The sequence below is a fragment of the Rissa tridactyla genome, chromosome 9 (genome assembly GCF_028500815.1).
Source record: "Rissa tridactyla isolate bRisTri1 chromosome 9, bRisTri1.patW.cur.20221130, whole genome shotgun sequence".
Taxonomy (NCBI): domain Eukaryota; kingdom Metazoa; phylum Chordata; class Aves; order Charadriiformes; family Laridae; genus Rissa; species Rissa tridactyla.
In genome coordinates, this window is record NC_071474.1 from 21,955,366 (window position 1) to 21,975,811 (window position 20,446).

At 54.6% G+C, this 20,446-nt stretch overlaps 1 protein-coding gene across 11 annotated transcripts; it reads right to left on the reverse strand.

Annotated features, from left to right (window-relative positions):
• Positions 1-1,679: 1,679 nt before the first annotated feature.
• Positions 1,680-15,681, reverse strand: LOC128914724 (mitotic-spindle organizing protein 2B-like). Of its 11 annotated transcripts, XR_008468417.1 has the most exons (6): positions 15,531-15,681; positions 15,307-15,452; positions 4,339-4,538; positions 4,015-4,222; positions 2,726-2,829; positions 1,680-2,585 (listed from the first exon to the last, which is right to left on the reverse strand). XR_008468417.1 is itself a non-coding variant. In XM_054214180.1 (4 exons), exons 1-3 carry the CDS (start codon positions 15,668-15,670, stop codon positions 4,378-4,380), a joined length of 447 nt encoding a protein of 148 aa, XP_054070155.1. In that variant the 5' UTR covers positions 15,671-15,681; the 3' UTR covers positions 1,680-4,217; positions 4,339-4,377. The 11 variants fall into 11 exon arrangements, 4 of the variants coding, with proteins under 4 accessions (XP_054070155.1, XP_054070154.1, XP_054070156.1 ...); XR_008468414.1 differs by lacking the exon at positions 2,726-2,829; XR_008468416.1 differs by having other exon boundaries at positions 1,680-2,829.
• Positions 15,682-20,446: the final 4,765 nt, after the last annotated feature.

Genomic DNA, 20,446 nt, shown 5'->3' on the forward strand with positions numbered 1-20,446 from the left:
AGGCCACACAGCACGCCGACTGCCCAGAACGGGTTTGGGGAATGTCTCCGTGGTGGTGCCTTTTAGGCACTTCCTTGCCTGCGTGCAAGTGCTGAAGGTGACCCTGCTTAAGCCCCGTTTTGCTGCTTTTGTGTTCCCTTTCCTTCACATCAATCCAGATCCTTTGCTTGCCAGCCCTGTCCACCACTGCCTTACCCCCGACTGTCACCCCCCCAGCTCTGCAGTTATGTCTGGTACTCCCCAGGTGGCCCTTGGGAGTATCACTGGTGCCCATATGGAAGAACAGCGGGGGGTAACAGTCAGAGGGCCAAGGGAGCTGTAGCGGTCCCTCCACAACACCCCAGATCTGGGACCCCCAACAAGAAAAAGAACTTTTTCTAGACAAGAAAAGTCGTACCCTGCGGCAGGGAGTCGCCCACCACCGTCACTGGCCACTTCCCCCTGGTGGCCTTGCATGGTTTGGGTGAGTTAGCCCAGACGGTTCATTTGAAAGCACACCCACCTCCTCCTCAGCGTTGAGGACAGTGAACCTGTCCTGCTGTTGCAAGCCTTCAGGTGGAGCAGGAGCCTTCCTTGATGCCAGAAGCCAGCAGCTTCCAGCCCTTGCCTTCCTTGTAGTTTCCTTTTATGATCTGCTACAGGCTCCGCCTGTCACCCCACTGCAGCTGAGGTCCAGGGATCTTGAAGTGTGTGGTCTGAGAAGGTCCTGTAGATCTCTTTCTGATGCCGCTTAGCCTGCAGACTTCCTCCTGTAACTCCTCCAGTTGGTAACACAGGTCTCCAACACCTCCCCAGCAGGAAACACCATCTCTGCCAGCCTCAGGGAGGGCCCTCAGGCATTCCCAGCAGCCTGGGGCCACAGGCCTTCAACCCCTATCCAAAACTCTGGGTTGAACTTCAACCAAGTCTGGGTTGAAACCTCTGCCCTGGCTGGGGCAGCTGCTCCAACACCTCTGGTGTGTCACCATTGCCACTGAGAACATTTAGGCTGGTCTGAACCAAGATGAGGTCCCCTTCTTTGCACCCTTTGCATCGGTTAGCTGCACTCTCAACCTAGCTGCAGCTCAGCCAGTTTTCCATTCATCCTGCAGTCCACCCCTCCGGGCCCATCTCCTGGAGAGACCATGCTGAAAGGCTTCCTGAAGCCAAGGAGAATGACTTCCACCATTCTCACATCATCCACCAAGCCATTACTGCACCACAGAAAGCAGCCAGGTTGGGCTAAAGTGCCCAGTGGAGAACCCCTTGGATCAAGGTGCTCCAAAAGCTCAAATCCACCACCAGCTCCAGGGGTGCCTCACCTGCTGCAGATGTTCTGCAGGACCAGGATGCAAGAGCAACATTCAGCTAGGTAGTTGGGAAAGGAGACCAGGACAGTCTGCCCAGGAAACCTGGACACCAGTGTTGCGTGAAAAGGGGCCAAGTGGTTTTGGCAGAAAATAAACCCCCTTGCGTTCTAACCCTCCTCACCAAGGTGGGAGGCTAGGTGTGGCTGGGTTTAAATGCTGAGTGATGCCCAACTCAGCACTATCAGTCCAATCGCATTTAATACGTATTAAACTATTGTGAATTGGATGCACTAATAGTGGACTGCACCTTCAGGCTAGTGGTGCCCGTGAACTAGCACGAGTGTCTCTCGAGTCTTTGGTCGCATTCAGTGAGAAACCGAAACGACTAGCTACTTAAACAGTGCAGTTTATTTAAACAACAGATATACAGGTTCTTTAGGATTGCCAGTGATAAATACATTGTCTGCAAAGCATGTGCAAATAAAGATATTGTTAAGTATACAAACGCGCAACGAAATTATAAACAATACAGCCTGGCTATAAATGTAGGGTACAGATTCTCTAGAGAAATTTCTAAGTTTCCCAAGAAACCACTCGGTATAATCGAAGTCTTACCCAAAGGTGTCCCTATGTGGGGGAAGAAAGGCTCAGCCCATCGACTGATCCCGGAAATCAGCGATGGAATTCTTCACAATGGTGTCTTCCCTGGCATCCCCTCTCTCGGGCTATTTTTATACTATTTTTTTATCTTCAAAGTGGAGTTTGAGTGACTTTAGTCATACGTACTTTTATTATGATTAACGTACTCAAGGAGGAGTGTTCGCACCTCGGAGGCGGATAGCCTCCGGGATGGAGGTGTGTTTTGGTACATTGTGGTGAGCAAAGTTCGCACAAAGGACAGCATTTCATCAACGGCCTCTGGTTCGTCCGGTAGGTATGGGGACCATCTCGTCCCCATATCTGCTATTCGTCACAAGGGAAGGCCACGGAACAAGCGTGTTCCGTTCCATCCCTCGTTTAGTTTCGCAAACAACCTTGTACAGGGAATCACAGATGTGGCATTCTCCGTGTGCTAGCTGCGGCTGTATTCTACCTCAGAAGCCTCTTGATTTTATGACTTTCCTTAATGTGTGAACAATGCTGTATTTTTGTATTCTTGGCCAATTCAGTAATTATTCCACAACCAGGAAAGGAGAAACGCCGATCTGCAGGCGGGGGATTGTGCAGCAGAGCTCAGGAGGACGTGATGGGGGCTTGGAGACGGGTAGGCAGGTACAACATAGGAGGCAGCCCAAGCTGCAGAGGGATAAATAGGAGAAATGCAGGTGTGAAACTCGTCACCTCAAGTCTGCCCACCCCTGCTCTAAGGAAAAAGAGCACCAATAATGATTCTTCTAAGGGAAAAAGCTCTTTTTTCACCAGCAAATTCAACTTACAGCTTCCCAATTGCTGTGGCAGAGTCTGGGCTTGGGGGTCTTATTGGGAGAAGGGGAGGAGTAAGTGGGCTGTCTTAGAAGATCAGAACAGGAGACACCCAGACCTTGCAAATGAAAAAAATTTAAAAATTAAAAAAAAAAATTTAAAGAGCAGCTTGCAAGCTCTCTGCTTTGAATGCCTTTCCCACGGCACAGCTTCAAGGTGTGTTACTGCAAGCCGTAAGCTACACTACTCCTAGTTCTAACCCCCACCCTTGAGAAATCCTGGTCTCCACGGATGGGTGCATTGGGTTCACACGGCAAGGCTGGAGGCCAGAGGGGGTCCTCAGCCGGGCAGTCAGCAAAGCTGATGGCACCTCTGTAAAAACAAACTGAAGAAAGGACAAAGCACTGGCCAGAGCGAGGAAAAGAAATGCGCAGGAAGCAATCCCGCTGACAGCGAGGGCAGAGCAGAAGCGGCAGGAGGAACTCCAGGAGTGGGAGCCGCTGCCCTGCAGCCTGCGGAGGACGCCCTGACAGAGCAGGTCGTCCCCAGAGAGGACTAGGCTGTAGCAGATACCCGCAGGGCCCCTGCCACAGCAAGTGGGCGATGGCCACGTGCTGTGAACACACCATCTTCCACGCACATCATTAATATTCTGCACAAAAAAAGAACTTATGCAAGAGTATTTGTACTCTCCAGTATTCTTTCCTATTGGTCAGGAAGAGATTTCAGCACCTGTTGAACCAGGTTCATGAGAGTCCTTGAGTCTAGGAAACATCATCTATCCCCCCACAAAGAAGGGAGGCACTTTATCCTAATTAGGGAAATGGATTTCAGTAACAGCTCCTGAGCTACTAAGGCTATCGCAGGCACATCCACCGCCTGGACACGCTCTGGAATGATGAACAGCATCACTTAAGCTCTAACGAACCCACCTACCTGTTTTAGCTACTTGCATGTATCTTACGCTAAATGGTGAAGCTGTTCCCTCCCTTATCTGCCATCATCTCCTCATTTAACCTGGCTCGTTAGGCAAAGGGCTCTGTAACACTTTATAAATGAATAATAGCACCGCCATCATGGGAAGGATTAGATGTTATGCGATTACACTCTGTGATAGGTCAAACTGGTTTGCAGATTAAGGTGCCAAAACCCAGGTAAGGGTGCACGCGAGGGGAACGGGCAACCGCCCGCTGAAGCACAAGGACAAACCACGACCCCCCACCAGACGGCTGGTTTCCAGGGCAGCCACCGCCACTGCAGGGCGCGGGGACGCTAACACATGACCCACCTCAGCACCACTCACCTCGTCATCCAGCCAACCAGGCCTTCTGCTGTCACGACTAGCCTGAACAGATCAAAATGGATTTTAGGGATGGAGGCAGCAAGCGGCACTGGCTTGGTAAGGCGAGTCCGACCCTCTCTGGAGCAACCTGAGCAGTATTCCAGGCTTTTCTAGGCTTCACACCTCTTTCCTTGTCCCAGGAGCCTTCAGGTAACCCCCACAGCCTGCACTGGCAAAGGCAGTTTTGGAAATAAGAAACAACAGCTCTGTTCCATGTATTACAAATCATGTTTTTCAGGTTAATACACACAACACACACATTTTTAACAAGCACGGTTTATATACATTGTCAAGCACCAAAACAGATGGGTTCCAAGGCCTCATTTAGGTATTGTTGCCTCCTCCGCTGTTCTTCCCAGAAGCTCCTGCTTTCTGCATTCGGCTCGCACTCGGCTGCCGTGGCATCCTCTGGGCAGATCCTTCCCGACTGCTCCTCTCCGCAAGGACCTGGGTCCCGCTGACAGCAGAACTGCTTTTATTTCTCCCTGGATAAACAAACACATACATTAATTTTCAAGTCCCGAGCCTACGTGTCGCCACGCGGCACCTAAGCTGCAAGCGGTCCTTAAGAAGTCATGCAAAAGGCGAAATTGTATTAGGTGTCACAAACGTATCGAGCATCCAACACAGAAAGCGGATTTGTGAATTCGGCTCAACGGGTATCAGGACCACAGAACTGAAACCAGTTGCAGTAGGAGCGTTGTTAGTTTTCACCAAGTTGAACCTACAAAGCAACCAGCCACTTTGTTCTTCAAACGCTGGCTTTTATTTGGCAGAGGAAGGCCAGCACTGCAAACAGCACTTCAGGGAGAACACAAAGAGCACCCAACACCTCAAGGCTGGGATAAGTGAATCCACGTGCCAGTGCCCACCAGTTTCCGAAGCCTGCAGTCACACTATCAGACCAGAAACCCTTCTCTTCGTGTCACTTCTGGGGCTTGATGAGCAAAAGTTTGGAGAGCAGCTCTGTGGGAGGAGACCTGGGAGTCCTGGTGGACAACAGGATGACCATGAGCCAGCAATGGGCCCTGGTGGCCAATGGCATCCTGGGGGGCATCAAGAAGAGCGTGGCCAGCAGGTGGAGGGAGGTCATCCTCCCCCTCTGCTCTGCCCTGGGGAGGCCACAGCTGGAGCACTGGGTCCAATTCTGGGCTCCCCGGTTCAAGAAGGACAGGGAACTGCTGGAGAGGGGACTGCAAAGGGCCACCAAGATGATGAGGGGACTAGAACACCTCTTGTATGAAGAAAGGCTGAGGAACTTGGGTCTTTTCAATCTGGAAAAAAGACGACTGAGGGGTGATCTTATCAACACTTATAAATACTTAAAGGGTGGGTGTCAGGAGGATGGGGCCAGGATCTTCCCAGTGGTGCCCAGCAACAGGACAAGAGGTAATGGGCACAAACTTGAGCATAGGAAGTTCCATCGCAACATGAGGAGGAACTTCTTTCCTTTGAGGGTGGCAGAGCATTGGCACAGGCTGCCCAGAGAGATGGTGGGGTCTCCGTCTCTGGAGACATTCCAAACCCGCCTGGACGCGTTGCTGTGCCGCCTGCTCTGGGTGACCCTGCTCCAGCAGGGGGTTGGACTGGATGATCTCCAGAGGTCCCTTCCAACCCCACCATTCTGTGATTTCCTGACGTTTTCTGGGGGGTTCCGGGAGCTCAGACTCCTACACAGGACCTACTCACAGATTTTTCCTGCTGCCTTCAGAAGATAAGAGCTATCCTTCCACAGGCACAAGGGACCATCTCTGAAAGGCAAAGGGGCAGCAGAGAGGAGCAATGAGTGCAAGGGCAGATGTGGAGGGGGCCAGGGGCTGGCAGCCCAGCCCGCGGGGCTCAGCCAACTCTTCCTGGCAGCCCAGAGAACTGCTTTGGATGAGAAGTAGGACTTACATCGGGAAAAAGAATAAAAGAAACATGAGGCAAAAGGGTCACAGATTTTACTAAAGATCATAGAATGGCTTGGGTTGGAAGGGACCTCTAAAGGCCATCTAGTCCAACCCCCCTGTAGTGAGCAGAGACATCTTTAACTAGATCAGGTTGCTCAGAGCCTCATCAAGCCTGACCTTGAATGTCTCCAGGGATGAGGCCTCCACCAAAGATAACGAGCTCCAGTAAGCATCATAAAGAGTTAGTAATAATAGTGAGAAGGAACCAAAACACTGAAATGCAGTGAGCTGTAGTTACACGCATGCAGTTAAAATGAAGAGTGACGTTTTAGCAATCATTATCAGGGCAACTTCCAGAATACCAACAGCTCCTCCAGACGCTGGAGTCTCCACAGGCACGGGTTGGAAATCACCATCTTGGATCATTTGTGCTACAGACAGTGCACAGCCTGGAGGTGTATGTTTGTTTGACTTACCAAACCATCCCGTCTCCTTGGAGAGGCTGCCTGAGAACAGGACTCGCGTCAACGCCACAAGTTAACACCAGAAAGACAACCTGAGAACTTTGAAATAAAGAGTATGTGGCCCCTTCACGTCTGCGAAATCTGACAGACTGCGGTGGCGAAAGAAATACATTCACTTATCCCAGCCACGTCAGGTGCTCTTAAAAGAAGTCCATCATTGCAAACCACACCAGTGATGCGCCAGCAGCTCCCAGCCCAAGCCAGCCCGCCCTGCCATCGTTCTGTGTAGCTCAGGCACCGAAGCGGTTCCGCTAATGCGGGTATTGTCCAGCAAAACAAACAAACTGCACAAGGGCAATACATGATCTCATGACATTCGAGGGAAAAACAGGCAGGAACCAAAAGCATTATAGGTCACCACGATGCTTTTAGCAATCCAGGACATGTCTACAGGTGAATGCCCTCCCCTGGGTGACATGCATCTGCCCAGTAAGAGTGCAGGTCCTCAACCTGCGTACCACAACTCCAACCATGTCCACACACAAAGCAACTGCACCATTAAGCGCTACTGGGAGTCAGGCCCTTGGTCTACCGACCTAGCTGAAGCCACTTGGGGAGAAAGAACCACTTGGATGAAGAGAAGCTGCGTTCAGACAAAGCACATGCCCCCCATCCTCTTAGCCTCAAAATCACGCTAAAACAAGGCAGTCACTTCATAAAAAACAACTATATTTTTGGAAGCACCCTGTCTCAACCCATGAACCAGTCAAGAATAGCTCATGAAGGACAGGCATGGTTTGTGCACTTCTACCGGTTAAAATGCTGTCAGAGACAACAGGTTCAATTAACTCAGAGCACAAAAGAAGTCAAACGACCACAAACCCTCTGCAGTTCAAGTACCACAGACCAACAAAAGGATTCCACTGACATTTTCCTTGGTGACAGAGGATGTCCTTGTCGTGGATGTGTCTGGCTGCCATAGAACAACCACAGCCCAAATAGCTACGGATGCGTTAACGCTGATCATCCCTCACACGACCCAAGGCCAAAAGGCTACAGCCACCTCCAGGAGAAGACCACCTCCAGGAGAAGACCACCTCCAGGAGAAGACCACCTCCAGGAGAAGACCACCTCCAGGAGAAGACCACCTCCAGCTACTGAGGCAGGAGTCTGCAGGGTGGCGCAGGGCGAGAAGAGAAGGAAGGGAGGAAGAAGCACCTTCTTGTGTCAAGCAGGAGGCCAGTGAAGACCGATCGGGTTTAAGAAAGGAACCCCAACCCCAAACATGCTTTCAGAAGGGGAAATCTAAAGCTCTTCTCTTTCAGTCTCCTCTTTACTCAACCTACTGCTTTTCCCAAGGGATCCTTTCCTGCCTCTGTGGGACTATAGATTCAGATTTTCCTCCTACTGGTAAAAAAAAAAAATAAAAAAATAATAAATACATTGCTATTGGTACATTTGCTTGTAAAACAGCCAGGGATATCAGGGCTGCAACAATCTCAAAATATCTCCTGTAGTGCATGTTGGCAGTAACTGTGGGCTACAGCAACCACAAGAGTACTTTTAAATTCTCCAAAATCCTGCTCTTGCCACACAGCAGGGCTTACGCAGGGCGCAGTAAACCACCCTGCCTTACCAGACAAGCAAAGACTCAGTTTTAGGTGTGAATAAAAAAAAAAAAAAAACCCAATGAACTGAAGAGCGGAAGTCCCTCCACTTTGCAGTCACTGTGTATTACCCAGAGGACTAAGGAGACACCTTTCGCCCCTTTACCAGACCTGCGCGCAGTGACGGGATTCGCCTCAGATCTCACCACCTCCCGGCCATGGAAAAGCCTCAGACAGAGCCAGAGCTCACTCCCCAAAGCCGTCCCAGTGTGTGACTGCGGCTCATGACACCCAATCCTTTGCAGACTGCCAGGTTTGCCCTGCAGAGTCGTGCTCACGTCCCTACATAAACCTAGATGTGGTGGTAATTTGTAAACACTCTCTACAGAGCCAAACCATCACCCCTGCTAACGCAGCCGCCCTGAGAAGCCAGAGTAACGCGGGCAGGTAAGACTGGCAAAATATGTCTCAAGAAATCCAGCTGAATTGGTCTAGAACAAAGGAAGAGGAAAAAACATGAAGATGGTTTTCAAATGCACTTTCCAAAGCAGGTCACCAAGACCTTAAGTATGCATTGAGCAGAGGGTCGTTATTTAAGCACATTTTCTCTTGCAATCAGCTCACCTCAAGAGGATTTGGAGAAAGAAGAGAACACAAAGTAAGTGGAGACCTACACAGGCCCACAAATCACCAGCACAGAACTTACACCGTCCTCTTCTCCAGCAAGCGTGCCACTTCATAGTGGGTCAGGTATTCAGCCGTGTTACAGACACCACTACGAAAGCAAGCTTACGTCAGCGAAGTCTCAGATCCTATTCGAGATGCTGACAAGCCTCCTTAGGTCCTCAAACATCTCAGAAATAGTTTAAGAAAAAAAAAAAAAAGGAATATAAAACTTCTTGTCCCGTGTAATTACCATGCCCATCATTTCACAAAACAAGAATAAAGGCCTCTAATTCAAAAGGCCTGAACTCTAGTGCTTACAGCAGAGAGTTACCAGGCGCCAGAGCTGCAGGACAAAGGCCTGGAAGGGAAATGAACTGCTCTTTAGTCAGTTTCGGAAATGCACTTACCAGGGTGATACTGATGGAGTACTGGAAAAAAAGCTGGCTATGAGTGAAGCAACTACGTAAGAAAACCCCGATCAGGAGTGTATCACCCCTTTGATTAGTCACGTAAGTCACCTATAGATCACGCTGTGGATTTATATTTTTTCCCAGGGGAGAGATACAGACCACGAAGTGTCAGAGTACAACACTTACTGGTGTGTGGCACAATTTAAGAACACGTTGCTATCAGTTAGATCCCACGGATATATTTAATCTACAACTAAAGCACAATAGCCAACAGGAAAATACCCTGGATGATGTATAAAACCCAGATTAAATACATTTAATAGAAATCCTTAGCATCCCTGGGGGGATACCCTCTGCCATATCTGAGCTCCACATAAAATAATCCTTACGAGCTACCTCATCTCCTTAATACCGAAGTCTGCAGTGCAAATCCCACGTCAAGATGCAGCCTGAGATAACACAAGGCTGCGGAAGCGGAGGGCAAGTACAGGAAGAATGCGAAGAGCCATCAGCCAAGAGCGATGGTGGCATTACTGTGGGCCCTTGCGGCAACAGCCACCACCCCAAAGGGCTGACAGCGGGCAAAGCCAAGCAACACAGAGAAAGGGCGAGAAACAAGCAGGGAGAAAAAGGGATGAACGGGGAAGGCTACAAAACACAAGGATGGCAAGAGGAACACACGGGGAGGACAAGGTTGGCAACAAGGTGCAGAGCAGACAGAGGGATATTTAGGAAATAATCAAACCACAACACTTAGAAGAGACCTCGATCGTACCTAAGTATCTGCGCAGGAAGAAAGTAGCCAAAAATGCAGGGGCAGAAAAGGACTTACGATTCTCAGAAGTGTATTTTTCCACACAGACAAGGAAAACCCACCCCGTGGAACTCTCCACCGAGCCCACGGCTGGTGGTGGCTCCGAGGCGTTTCCAAGAGGCACCCACGTGCAATGCAGAGTTTCCCGGGGCAGGAAAGCATCTGACCCTCGCTACGCACAACAGGAGGCTGCCACGGCGCCTCGCAGCCTTAAAATCCATAGACGGGGCGAGAGGCCCACAGTGGAGACAGGATTTTTGAAAAGCAAGCTCACTTTAGCAGCACATTTACTACAAGAAATCAGCTGGGGCAAAGCGTTGGGAAGTAACTTGGCGGAAGACACTTGGGCTGGGGAAGCGAGGAACGTGGAAAAACCAGCTGGAGCGCACAGAGCGAGAGAGGCATCAGAGAATATTCATCAGCCTGGGGAAAAAGAGCAGGGCACTGATGTGCGCACGACGACAGAGAGGGAGAAAACTGTGGGGAAACCACCAGGGGCTTGAGGGCTGGCTGACGGGAGCAGAAAGCATGGAAATAATATGTAAGGAAGTGGCATATTTAGCTACCCAGAGGCAACCCATACGCATGCCCAGCGTATGGCCAGTAGGCCAAAACCACCACCACCACCACTGTCCTAACGGGATGCACACCCCCTCCTCGCATGCGCAGAAAGAAATTGCCTGGATACCCTTCCGCTTTAAAATCAGCTCTTTCCCACCCAAATCATCAACTGCTGAGGAACTGTTTGAAACGCAGCCTGCCTGGAGTCCTATCCAGCTAAACATGCCGGCCAGACGCTCCCATACTCAAACACATTTTGATTTTTTTCGCCAGCTATCATGACTTCAGCTACCAGCAAACACAGCTCCATGCAGAACACCGTGGCTAGATCCTACGGGGAAAATGCAAAATCAAGTCACTTGTGTTAGACTCCCTGCTGCTTCGCCTGTAAAAAAGCTAGAATAACCAGCGGGGGGGCACCCCCCACCCCAACGGTGTTGTTCAGAAGTGCTCTAACAGCTTTTTTTTTTTTTTTAAAGCTGCTTTAAAAAAACCTCCTTGCACCACGATGGGCCAAGGAGCCTGAGGCCATATCTCATCCTTACTGATAAGACTCTAGCAGAGCGCTCTTAACAGATCTTTAGTGAAACCTGGATTACTTGAGCCACACGCCTGTCTGCTGACAAAGGAGGAAGCACAGGAGGAAGAGGAGATAGGCAGAGCTGAAGGGCACTGCGCGAAGCAGCTTGGCAAGCTTATATTTCTTTGTATCAGCGCAAGGAGTTCGGGCGTTATCAGCAGCCGCAAGTCCCAGCTACACAGAGGAGGCACCTCCTGTCTCCGAACGCCTGGTCCTGCGTGATAGCTGCACCATCCCCCTCTTAAACGGAAGCAGCCTCTTCCAACAAGAGATGGTGGGGCCGATGGCAGGAGGTTCCCCTTCCCCGCCACAGCTCCTGAAGGGAATGGAGGCAAGGCAAGCCAAACGCTCCCACAGAACACATTCAGCCCCCGTCACCCAGTCACTCCACACTCACCCAGCTCCAGAACGATGGACTTGGACTGTGCCCAGAACTAGACAGCTCAGCAAAACGGGGAGCGATTCCTCCCCCTCCCCTTCAGTTTGAGCTAGCTGGTTGTTTCCCCAGTTTAAGGGGAGAACAATCACTCTGCTGAAGATATGCTGATTTTAATGGGATCTTTTACTTCAGCAATGCACTTTCCCCCTGGGGCTATAGTAAAACAAGCTCCTGTCTTGAGCTAGATAGCTCAAATCCTCATTCAGCCTAGAGCGGTCCAGTAAAACAGAGACAAGGCTGGCACTGATGGCCCAGTTCTGCTTTAGATCGTGACCAATTTCCACGAAATGAGAGATCTCTCTGGACACCTGTCTGTTTTCACGAGCTTCAGCCAGCAGTCCTACACATCTTCCTCCAGGCACATCGCTCCAAGCACGCGGTTAGACATAAGCCAGCCAAAACTCGCACAGAGCTGCAATTAAAGCTGCAAAAGCTCGCTCGCCTGCACTTGATGCCCAACTTAGGTCAGGCAGGGCACTGAGCTAACATCGCCCCCCCTCTGCCTAAATCACAGCAAGCGCAGGCATCCGCCTTCCAGCCCAGAGGCTACAGAAACGGATCCTACAAGGAGAGCTGGACAAAGCGTGTCCTCTTCTCGGCGTCAGTGCGATATTACCGGTACTTGGTATACTCACAGACACGAGGACGCAGGACTAAGGTTGCGATAAGCCACCGCTTAAGTTCTGCCCGAAGAATTTTCTGAGACAGTTAAGTTTTCCAACGTTGATTTTACTCCCAGAGGAGCTGGCTGCTGTCTAACATCAGCGGGTGCCGGGTGACAGTAAAGTCACTTGGGCTGACAGAAAGTAAGAAGAAAAGTTTTCATTCAAAGCGAGATACAGCTCTAATGCAACATGAGCTTCCAGAAAACAAAAAAAAACCAAACAAAAAAAATCCAACCTGACATAGCTGGGAAGACCAAACCTTCTGGCAAGGCATAAAAGTGCTGCCCACCAGAGTTTGGTCAGGACTGAGGGAGAGGAGGCCAAACCATTACCAGCACCAGCTTTGCAAGCAAAAAAAAAGCTTAGAAAGCAAATCCACCTTCAGCATTTAATGTCCTACCATACATCTGCAGCAAAACTGTGGCTTGACGGGCACGACCCTCCTTTCTCAGTAAGCTGCATGTGATCCGGTGATCTCAGAGCACCGACTACCCCGAAGACGCATTTTAGCCTTGGGAAATAAGGCAGCAAAGTGAAATAAAGGAGCAGCAGGAGACGCTGAAGGCCAAACTAACACCGTGAATGTTTACCACGAGGTAGCACCATCTTTCTCCGAACTTCGCTACACCTCAGTTCCGAGGGCTGGGCACAGGATTGCCTTTTAGGGCATCAACATGTCCATTTTAAAGGGAAACTATGGAGAGGGACGTCTGGCCGGAGACACTAGGACTGCAACCTGACTCAGGCACCGTCTTGGACCAGGAGATGCCCTGCTAGAGGCGCAGCATGAGCGTCCTGGACCAGTGCAGTACAACCGAATGCAGCTCCCATGGCAGATACCAGTTCCTGGAAACCCCCAGCCCCTCTAAGGCGCTAGCAGCACCTCAGGTGGGAAGAGGCAACGGTTAAGGGCGTATCAGCTTCACCTTAGGGTTTCTAGCTTCTCCTCTTGAGGAATTTAATGCTGATTGACGGACAAGTTGCCATCTAACCATTTCAAATCTGAGCTGGCCTACTGCCAGCCAAAACTAGCCTGGGGCAGTGGCCCGGTGCTACAAAAATCTCATTTTTACAGGAAGTGCCACAGAAACAGCATTCATGAGAGAACAAAAACTAATCCAGACTAACAGACAGATGGGAACAAAAACCTTACCAAAGTTCCTTCATAGTCCGAGTGGCCCATCACACCTGAAGCACCAACAAAGGAGGAGAAGAGAGAGCAAAATTTAACAGCACCTTTTGTTCAAAATCACGGCTCTTTTGGGATGTTTCCTCTCAACATGGTACCAGAACAGCCCACTGCTGCTTACTTAAAATTCCACGTGCCATACCTCTCCCGTTTTGCCCAGGAAAGAGCAGTCAGCCGGGTGTCTTCATTTTCCCCTGTGTGTACTTAGAGTCACGCAGAATCACACACACAGAAACTTCAGAGTTGGAAGGGACCTCTAGAGATCTAGTCCAACTCCCCTGCTAAAGCAGGATTGCCTGGAGCACATTACTCAGGACTGCATCCAGGCGAGTCTTGAAAGTCTCCAGAGAAGGGGACTCCACAACCTCCCTGGGCAGCCTGTTCCAGTGCTCTGTCACCCTCACTGTAAAGAAGTTTTTCCGTGTATTTGAATGGAACTTCCTATGTTCTAGCTTGTGCCCGTTGCCCCTCATTCTGTCACTGGGAATCAATTAAAAGAGTCTGGCACCATCCTTATCAATCACATGCGAGGCTGTTCTCATCACCCCAACCAACTTCTCTGCAGGTAATTCTTGCCATCCAGCCTGGCCTTGAACACCTCCAGGGACGGGGCAGCCACAGCTTCTTTTTGCAACCTAGGCCAGGGGCTCACCACCCTCACAGCAAAGAATTTCTTCACAACATCTCATCTAAATCCCCCTTCTTTCAGTTTAAAACTGTTCCCCCTCATCCTATCTCTACCTGCCCTTATAAAAAGCCCCTCTCCTCTTCATCCTGAGAGAGGAAGGGAGAACAGGACACGACAATCCAACTCGACTCCAGCCATGCCTAGGCTCCCAACGGGTGAAGAAGGGCACCCATGTTACCGGCACCGTGGTGCCGAGGCGTGGGGCCAGCCGAGCTCTCAGCGTGTGATTTCGTCCCTGGCAACCCCAGACAAGGATCACAGAACCTCGGTGCCTTGGCCATTGCCCCTTTCTGTTGTGTTTTTGAATCCAAGAGAAAAGAGAGTCCTTTCACCGCGGATTCAAGCTTAGTGACAGCAGACTTATTTTAGTTACCTCTTTTCAAACCTTGCAGCAGTAATCCACAGAGGTTGCAAGCTACCAGCCAAAAGTCACTTCAGGAAGTTCGGAAAGTGAGCAAAAGTTTTATTAGAACCAGTTTGGAAAAAAGTAAAATAAAATTTTATATATATATATATATATATACACACACATATGGCACATCTCCGAGGCTGTAACTGCTGCTGTCCACCGATATTAAAGCAATAACGGATGACGGACGCATCCCAGGGTGGTGGCTATTCCAGCCCACAAGCCCCGTTTCGTGTCCCCGGCTGAACACGATGGCAACCGCTGGCCGAGCGGCACAAGCCACTGCAGCGCAGGGGCCGCATCGCAGCCCCCCTCGTGTTTTCCGGGGATTCCCAAGGTACCGCAAACTTCACTTTTCTTGGCATTAGCTCCGAGTGAAGCAGCACCGTGTAAATCGAGGTACCGAGGGCTGGGGTTCGCCGGAGGCCGAGCCACAACACAGCCCGGTGGCTGCAGCGGCCCCCCCCCAGTCCCCCCATCCCCGCGCTGCAAAGAAGAATAAAAATGAAGGAAGCGGGGGGCGGGCGGGGGGCGCAGGCCGCGGGCCTCTCCCCGGGCCTCACACCGAGCGGGCCCCCCGCGGTCCGGCCGAGCCCCCCCGAGGGCCGGCCCGCCCGGCCCGCGGCCCCCTCCCCGCGGCGGGGCGAACGGTGCGGCCGGCGGGCGGCGTGGGGAGGCCGCGGGGCGGCGGGCAGGCCCGGGGCGGCGGCGGGCGGGCCCCGAACCGCGGCGGCCGCAGGGCGGAGGCGGGGGGCAGCGGCGCGGGGGCCCGGCCGTCCTCGGGGGGCTCTGCGCGGGGAGACATGGGGATTAGGGCCCGCCGCCGCCCCCCCGCCCTCCGCCCGCCCCGGCCCCGGCGCGCCGCCTACCTCGGGTGTCGGCGGGGAGCGGCGCCGGCGCGGCGGGGGGGCCGCCCTCGGGTCCCGGCGGCAGCCGTTGACCCGCGCACATCGACTTCAGCACCTGGAAGACGGCGAGCGGCGCCACGTTCATGCGCAGCAGGTCCAGCAGCACCCTGCGGGGACACCCGTCAGCAGCGGCGGCGGCGGCACCGGAGGCCGCGGCGGCACCGAGGTTCACCCCCGCCACTCACCGGAACACCTCCGGGTCCAGCCCGCTGCCCGCCGCCTGCGCGAGCTCGAACAGCTCCGCCTCCTCCGCGCTCAGCAGCTGCTTCCGCCGCAGCCGCGCCTCCGCCATCGCCGCCGCCGCCGCCATCCCCGCCGCCGCCATCCCCGCCGCCGCCTCCGACATGGCGGCGCCACGCCCCCGCCCCCGCGCGGCCTGGCCACGCCCCTCACGGGCCGGCCCCCTCGCGGCCAGGCCCCGCCCACTCACGACTCGGCCTCGCCCCGTAATGGCCCCGCCCCGCCGCAACCCGGGCCCGCCCCTATGGCCACGCCCCCTCGTTGCCAGACCCCGCCCCCTCGTGGCCCGGCCCCGCCTCCCGGTCCCCCCCCGCCCCGCCGCAGGGTCCGCCCCGCTCCCGCCCCGCCGAGGCCGCGCTGGGCCCGGGCAGCCCCGGCTGCTCCCGCCCGGGCCCGGCAGGTGGCAGCCGCGCTCCGGCCGCAGCCGAGGCCCGCCCGGCGTGGCTCCCCGGCTCTCCCGCCCGCCCCCGCGGGCTCCTCGGCTGCCCCCAGGCCCGCCCGGCGGCCCCCGCGGTGGTTCCCGGCCGCCTTCCGCAGGCCGCCCTGCGTGCCCGGGGTGGTGGGAGGGTGCCCCTCGGTGCTCCCCCCGCGCCTCCCCCTCTCTGCAGCCCCCTCTCAGGGCTTTCCTGGTCGCTGCTGGACACCTGCCCCGGGCCTCCGAACCGCAGGGGCTGGCGCTGACCCCCCCGGCCGCCTTCTGCAGCTCCCCCACCAACCACCGCATTTTTGGCTGAGCAAAACTGCGGCGTGTCTTTATTCCTACGGGAACAGCCACGAGAGATACATGGCAGGGAGACCACATAGAACCACATAATGGTTTGGGTTAGAAGGGACCTTAAAGCCCACCCAGTGCCACCCCCTGCCCTGGGCAGGGACACCTCCCACCACACCACCTTGCTCCAAGCCCCATCCAACCTGCCCTTGAACACCTCCAGGGATGGGGCAGCCACAGCATCTCTGGACAACCTGGCCCAGGCGCTCACCACCCTCACAGCAAACAATTTCTTCCTCACATCTCAGCTAATTTCATCAAATCCCCCCTCTTTCAGTTTAAAATGGTTCCCCCTCGTCCCATGGCTCCCCTCCCTGATCCACAGTCCCTCCCCAGCTTCCCTGGAGCCCCTTTAGGGACTGGAAGGGGCTCTAAGGTCTCCCCGGAGCCTTCTCTTCTCCAGGCTGAACCCCCCCAGCTCTCTCAGCCTGTCCCCACAGCAGAGGTGGATCGCACATAGGTGGGTCACACCAAGGATCACAGTCTGTCCCCACCTGTGTGTGGGCAGGGGAACAGGTACCCAACGCATGCAGCAAACAAGGACCCCCCCAACCCTCATGGTGGATTTCTTCTTGTATTTTTCCCACTGGAAGACAGAAATAGCAGGCTGTCCTCCTTATTGCCGTGGCCATCCAAGTGACCTCCTTGTGTGACCACCCAGTGTCCCCCAACTGATTTGGATCCTGTATCATGGGGACAACTCAGGATGCTGTTTTTAACATCCTGTCACAGAATCACAGAATCACAGAATGGTCGGGTTGGCAGGGACCTCTGGAGATCATCCAGTGCCACAACCCCCTGCCAGAGCAGGGTCACCCAGAGCAGGTGGCACAGGAACGCATCCAGGTGGGTTTGGAACGTCTCCAGAGACGGAGACTCCACCACCTCTCTGGGCAGCCTCTGACAGGGCTCTGACACCCTCGAAGGAAAGAAGTTTTTCCTCATGTTGAGATGGAATTTCCCGTGTTCCAGTTTGTGCCCGTTGCCCCTTGTCCTGTCCCTGGGCACCACTGAGAAGAGTCTGGCCCCATCCTCTTGCCCCCTGCCCTTTAGCTCTTGCTGAGCGTTGATGAGATCCCCTCTCAGCCTGCTCTTCTCCAGCTGAACAGCCCCAGGGCTCTCAGCCTTTCCTCAGCACACAGATGCTCCAGCCCCTCAGCATCTCTGCAGCCTCTGCTGGACTCTCTCCAGCAGTTCCCTGTCCTTCTGGATCTGGGGAGCCCAGAGCTGGACCCAGTGCTCCAGATGTGGCCTCCCCAGGGCAGAGCAGAAGGGAAGGATGACCTCCCTCCACCTGCTGGCCACGCTCTTCTTGATGCCCCTCAGGAGACCATTTGTCTTGGCCACAAGAGCACATTGCTGGGCAGTGGCAGGGAAGGGGGCTAACGAGAGGCGATGGCAGTGCTTTGGGCCGCAGGCAGTGCAGTGAATCTGGGTGCGGAGAAGCAGCCAGAGCTGCACACAGACACTCGCCGCGGTCACCTCACCGGCTGCCCGCCCTGGACAGGCTGCAGCATCTCCAATGCGCTTTGGCTCCCGAGCCAGCAGAGAGCATCTGGCATCGCGTGGGGAAGAAAATTGGAAATGTGGGTCTCGCTTTGCACTGTGGCGAGGAGACGTCAAGCTGAGATTGAAATTCCTCTATCTAAATGGAAATGAGCAGCGCCTCCGCCATCAGGGAGGGCAGGCAGAGACCACAGACACCCCCGCCGCACTGCTGAACGGACCGCAGAGCCGGGGGGGCTGTGATGCCAGAATGTCCCCCCTCCCACCATGAGAGACCCCTGTCTCCTCCCTGCGTCGTGCTGTGGGAGAATGACACTCCCACCTGAGCGACCTGTGAGCGTGGCAAAATCGTCACCTACCGCAGGGCCACCCACCCCCGCGTCCCGGCAGGCGTTCGGCCTGGCCAGCAGATAGACATTTACTGCAGCTGCCACGATGGGAATGAGATGTAGGATGATAAAAGAAGGCTCTGGCTGCTAATGGCCCCGAGCGGGACCAGCCCAGCAGGGACAATTATCGCTGCGCTGATAACGGGAGCAGCTGCTCCCAGCAGGAATTGCCATGCAGGGTGCCTGCGGGGCTGGCAGAGCCAGAGACACAGAGCCCGGGGTCGCCCCCGGTGATGGACCTTTCAGAGGGACCCTCAGCCGAGCGGGGCAGCGCGGGGTCTGCGGTGCAGAGGGGACCAGGCGACGTCCCCACACTTGCTCTCCTGCCTGCTCTGGTATGCGCTGGGCTGCTGCCTTTGGGACTGGCTGGAAGTCCAACGCAAGGACGAGAGCCCTCGCCGTGAGGGTGATGAACTCTCCAGCCCTTTCTGGTCCCACCTGGACCGCTCACCCTAGCCTGTGGCATCTGGGAGCGCAGCTACAAGTCACAGCAGAAGGGGGCAAGATGCTTTTTAGCTCAGCCCCTCTCTGGAAAAGAGGAAAACCAGGAGTCTCAGCCTGTACCTCCTCCTTCCCATCCCCAGCCAGCTCCAGCTGGTCACCAGCATCACAAACAGAGCTGGAGAGCTTCCCAGGGCGAGGGATGGGAGATCCTGCCTTTCCCTGGTCACCAGCATCACAAACAGGGCTGGAGAGCTTCCCAGGGTGAGGGATGGGAGATCCTGCCTTTCCCTGGTCACCAGCATCACAAACAGGGCTGGAGAGCTTCCCAGGGTGAGGGATGGGAGATCCTGCCTTTCCCTGGTCACCAGCATCACAAGCAGGGCTGGAGAGCTTCCCAGGGTGAGGGATGGGAGACTCTGCCTCTCCCCTGCCTGCTGCACAGACCGCCCTAGGCCATGGCTGTGGGTCATGCCTGGATGGGCACATTCTGCAACATTGATCGAGTGACAACACTCTCCTCTGGACCTCATGGTCCCTTCTGCCCTCTGATGCAGATTCTGGGATCTCCGATATCCCAGTTTTCCCTCTCCCAAGCCAACAGGACAGCAGAGGAAGTCACTGTGATCCCATAAACATCCCCTGAGAAGACTGTAGGTACTGGAGCGGCAGCCTGGGCAGCACCTGGGACTCTGGCTTAGACGGCATCCGGCAGACGCTGGGTCTCGCTGCCCACCACAGACACCCTCTATTGCCTCTGGCAGGACTTGGACACCGAGTCACCCCCCAGCCTATGGTTCCCAGAGCAGGACATGAGCCAGGACGGCGCAGGATGGCGGTGCCGAGCCGCATCTCAGCCCTTGCAAGAGGCGGTTACGAGCCGGGCAGAGGAGGCTCGGACAGCCTGCGTGTGCGGAAGGAAAAGGGAACTCGGTGCAGCACAGACCCTGCAGTCTTCACCATGAATTCCCAACCAGGGGCTCCTCAGATGTCGGGAGGTGATGCTGGTGCTGGGCACACCTGCAGATGGCACAGCTGCAATGCCCGCCCAGGCGCCACAAAGGCACATGCGTGGGGAAGCAGCTGAGGCACGGGCAATAAATTAGGATGTCGTGAGCACAAGGGAGGCCATGCTGTGACGCCCAGAGCACCCATCCACTGTGCAGGCAGTGAATCCAAGAGCGCCGCACGCCCAGGGGGTGAATCAGGCGGAGTGTTCCCCTCGGAGAGGGCAGTGGGGTGCGTGGGCAGTGACTCCAGGTGACCTAGAGAGGGGCAAAGAGATGCAAGAGCCTTCCCTGCAAATCAGGACACGCATGGCCAGGGCGAGCGCGCCGAGCGCAGGCACTAAGCCCAGACGTGCCGTGAATTTGCAGAGAGGTACGCCGTAACGCCCGCGGTAAATCAGGCCGCGCCGGTGCCTGCGTGGGGAGGCTGCGGCGCCGCGAGCAGGCGGTAAATCACGGCGCGCTCGCACAGGCGCAGCAGGGCGGCCCCCCCAACAGCAGCAGCGAGGGAGGACACGCGTGTGCAGAGCCCCCATCAGCCCAATGCAGGCACTGAGCAGGACTTGCCGTGCGCTGCTGTTGAACAGGGGAAAAAATTCAGCACGTGTCCGTTTATCCTGGAAATGAAGAGAAAGACTTGTAGCTGCGCGGGTCACGGGGCTGAGGGTGATGTGAAGGATGGGGAATGCCTGAGGCAGGACCGCTGGGTGAGGACACGCTTTGAATGTGCGAGGTGAGGGTCAACC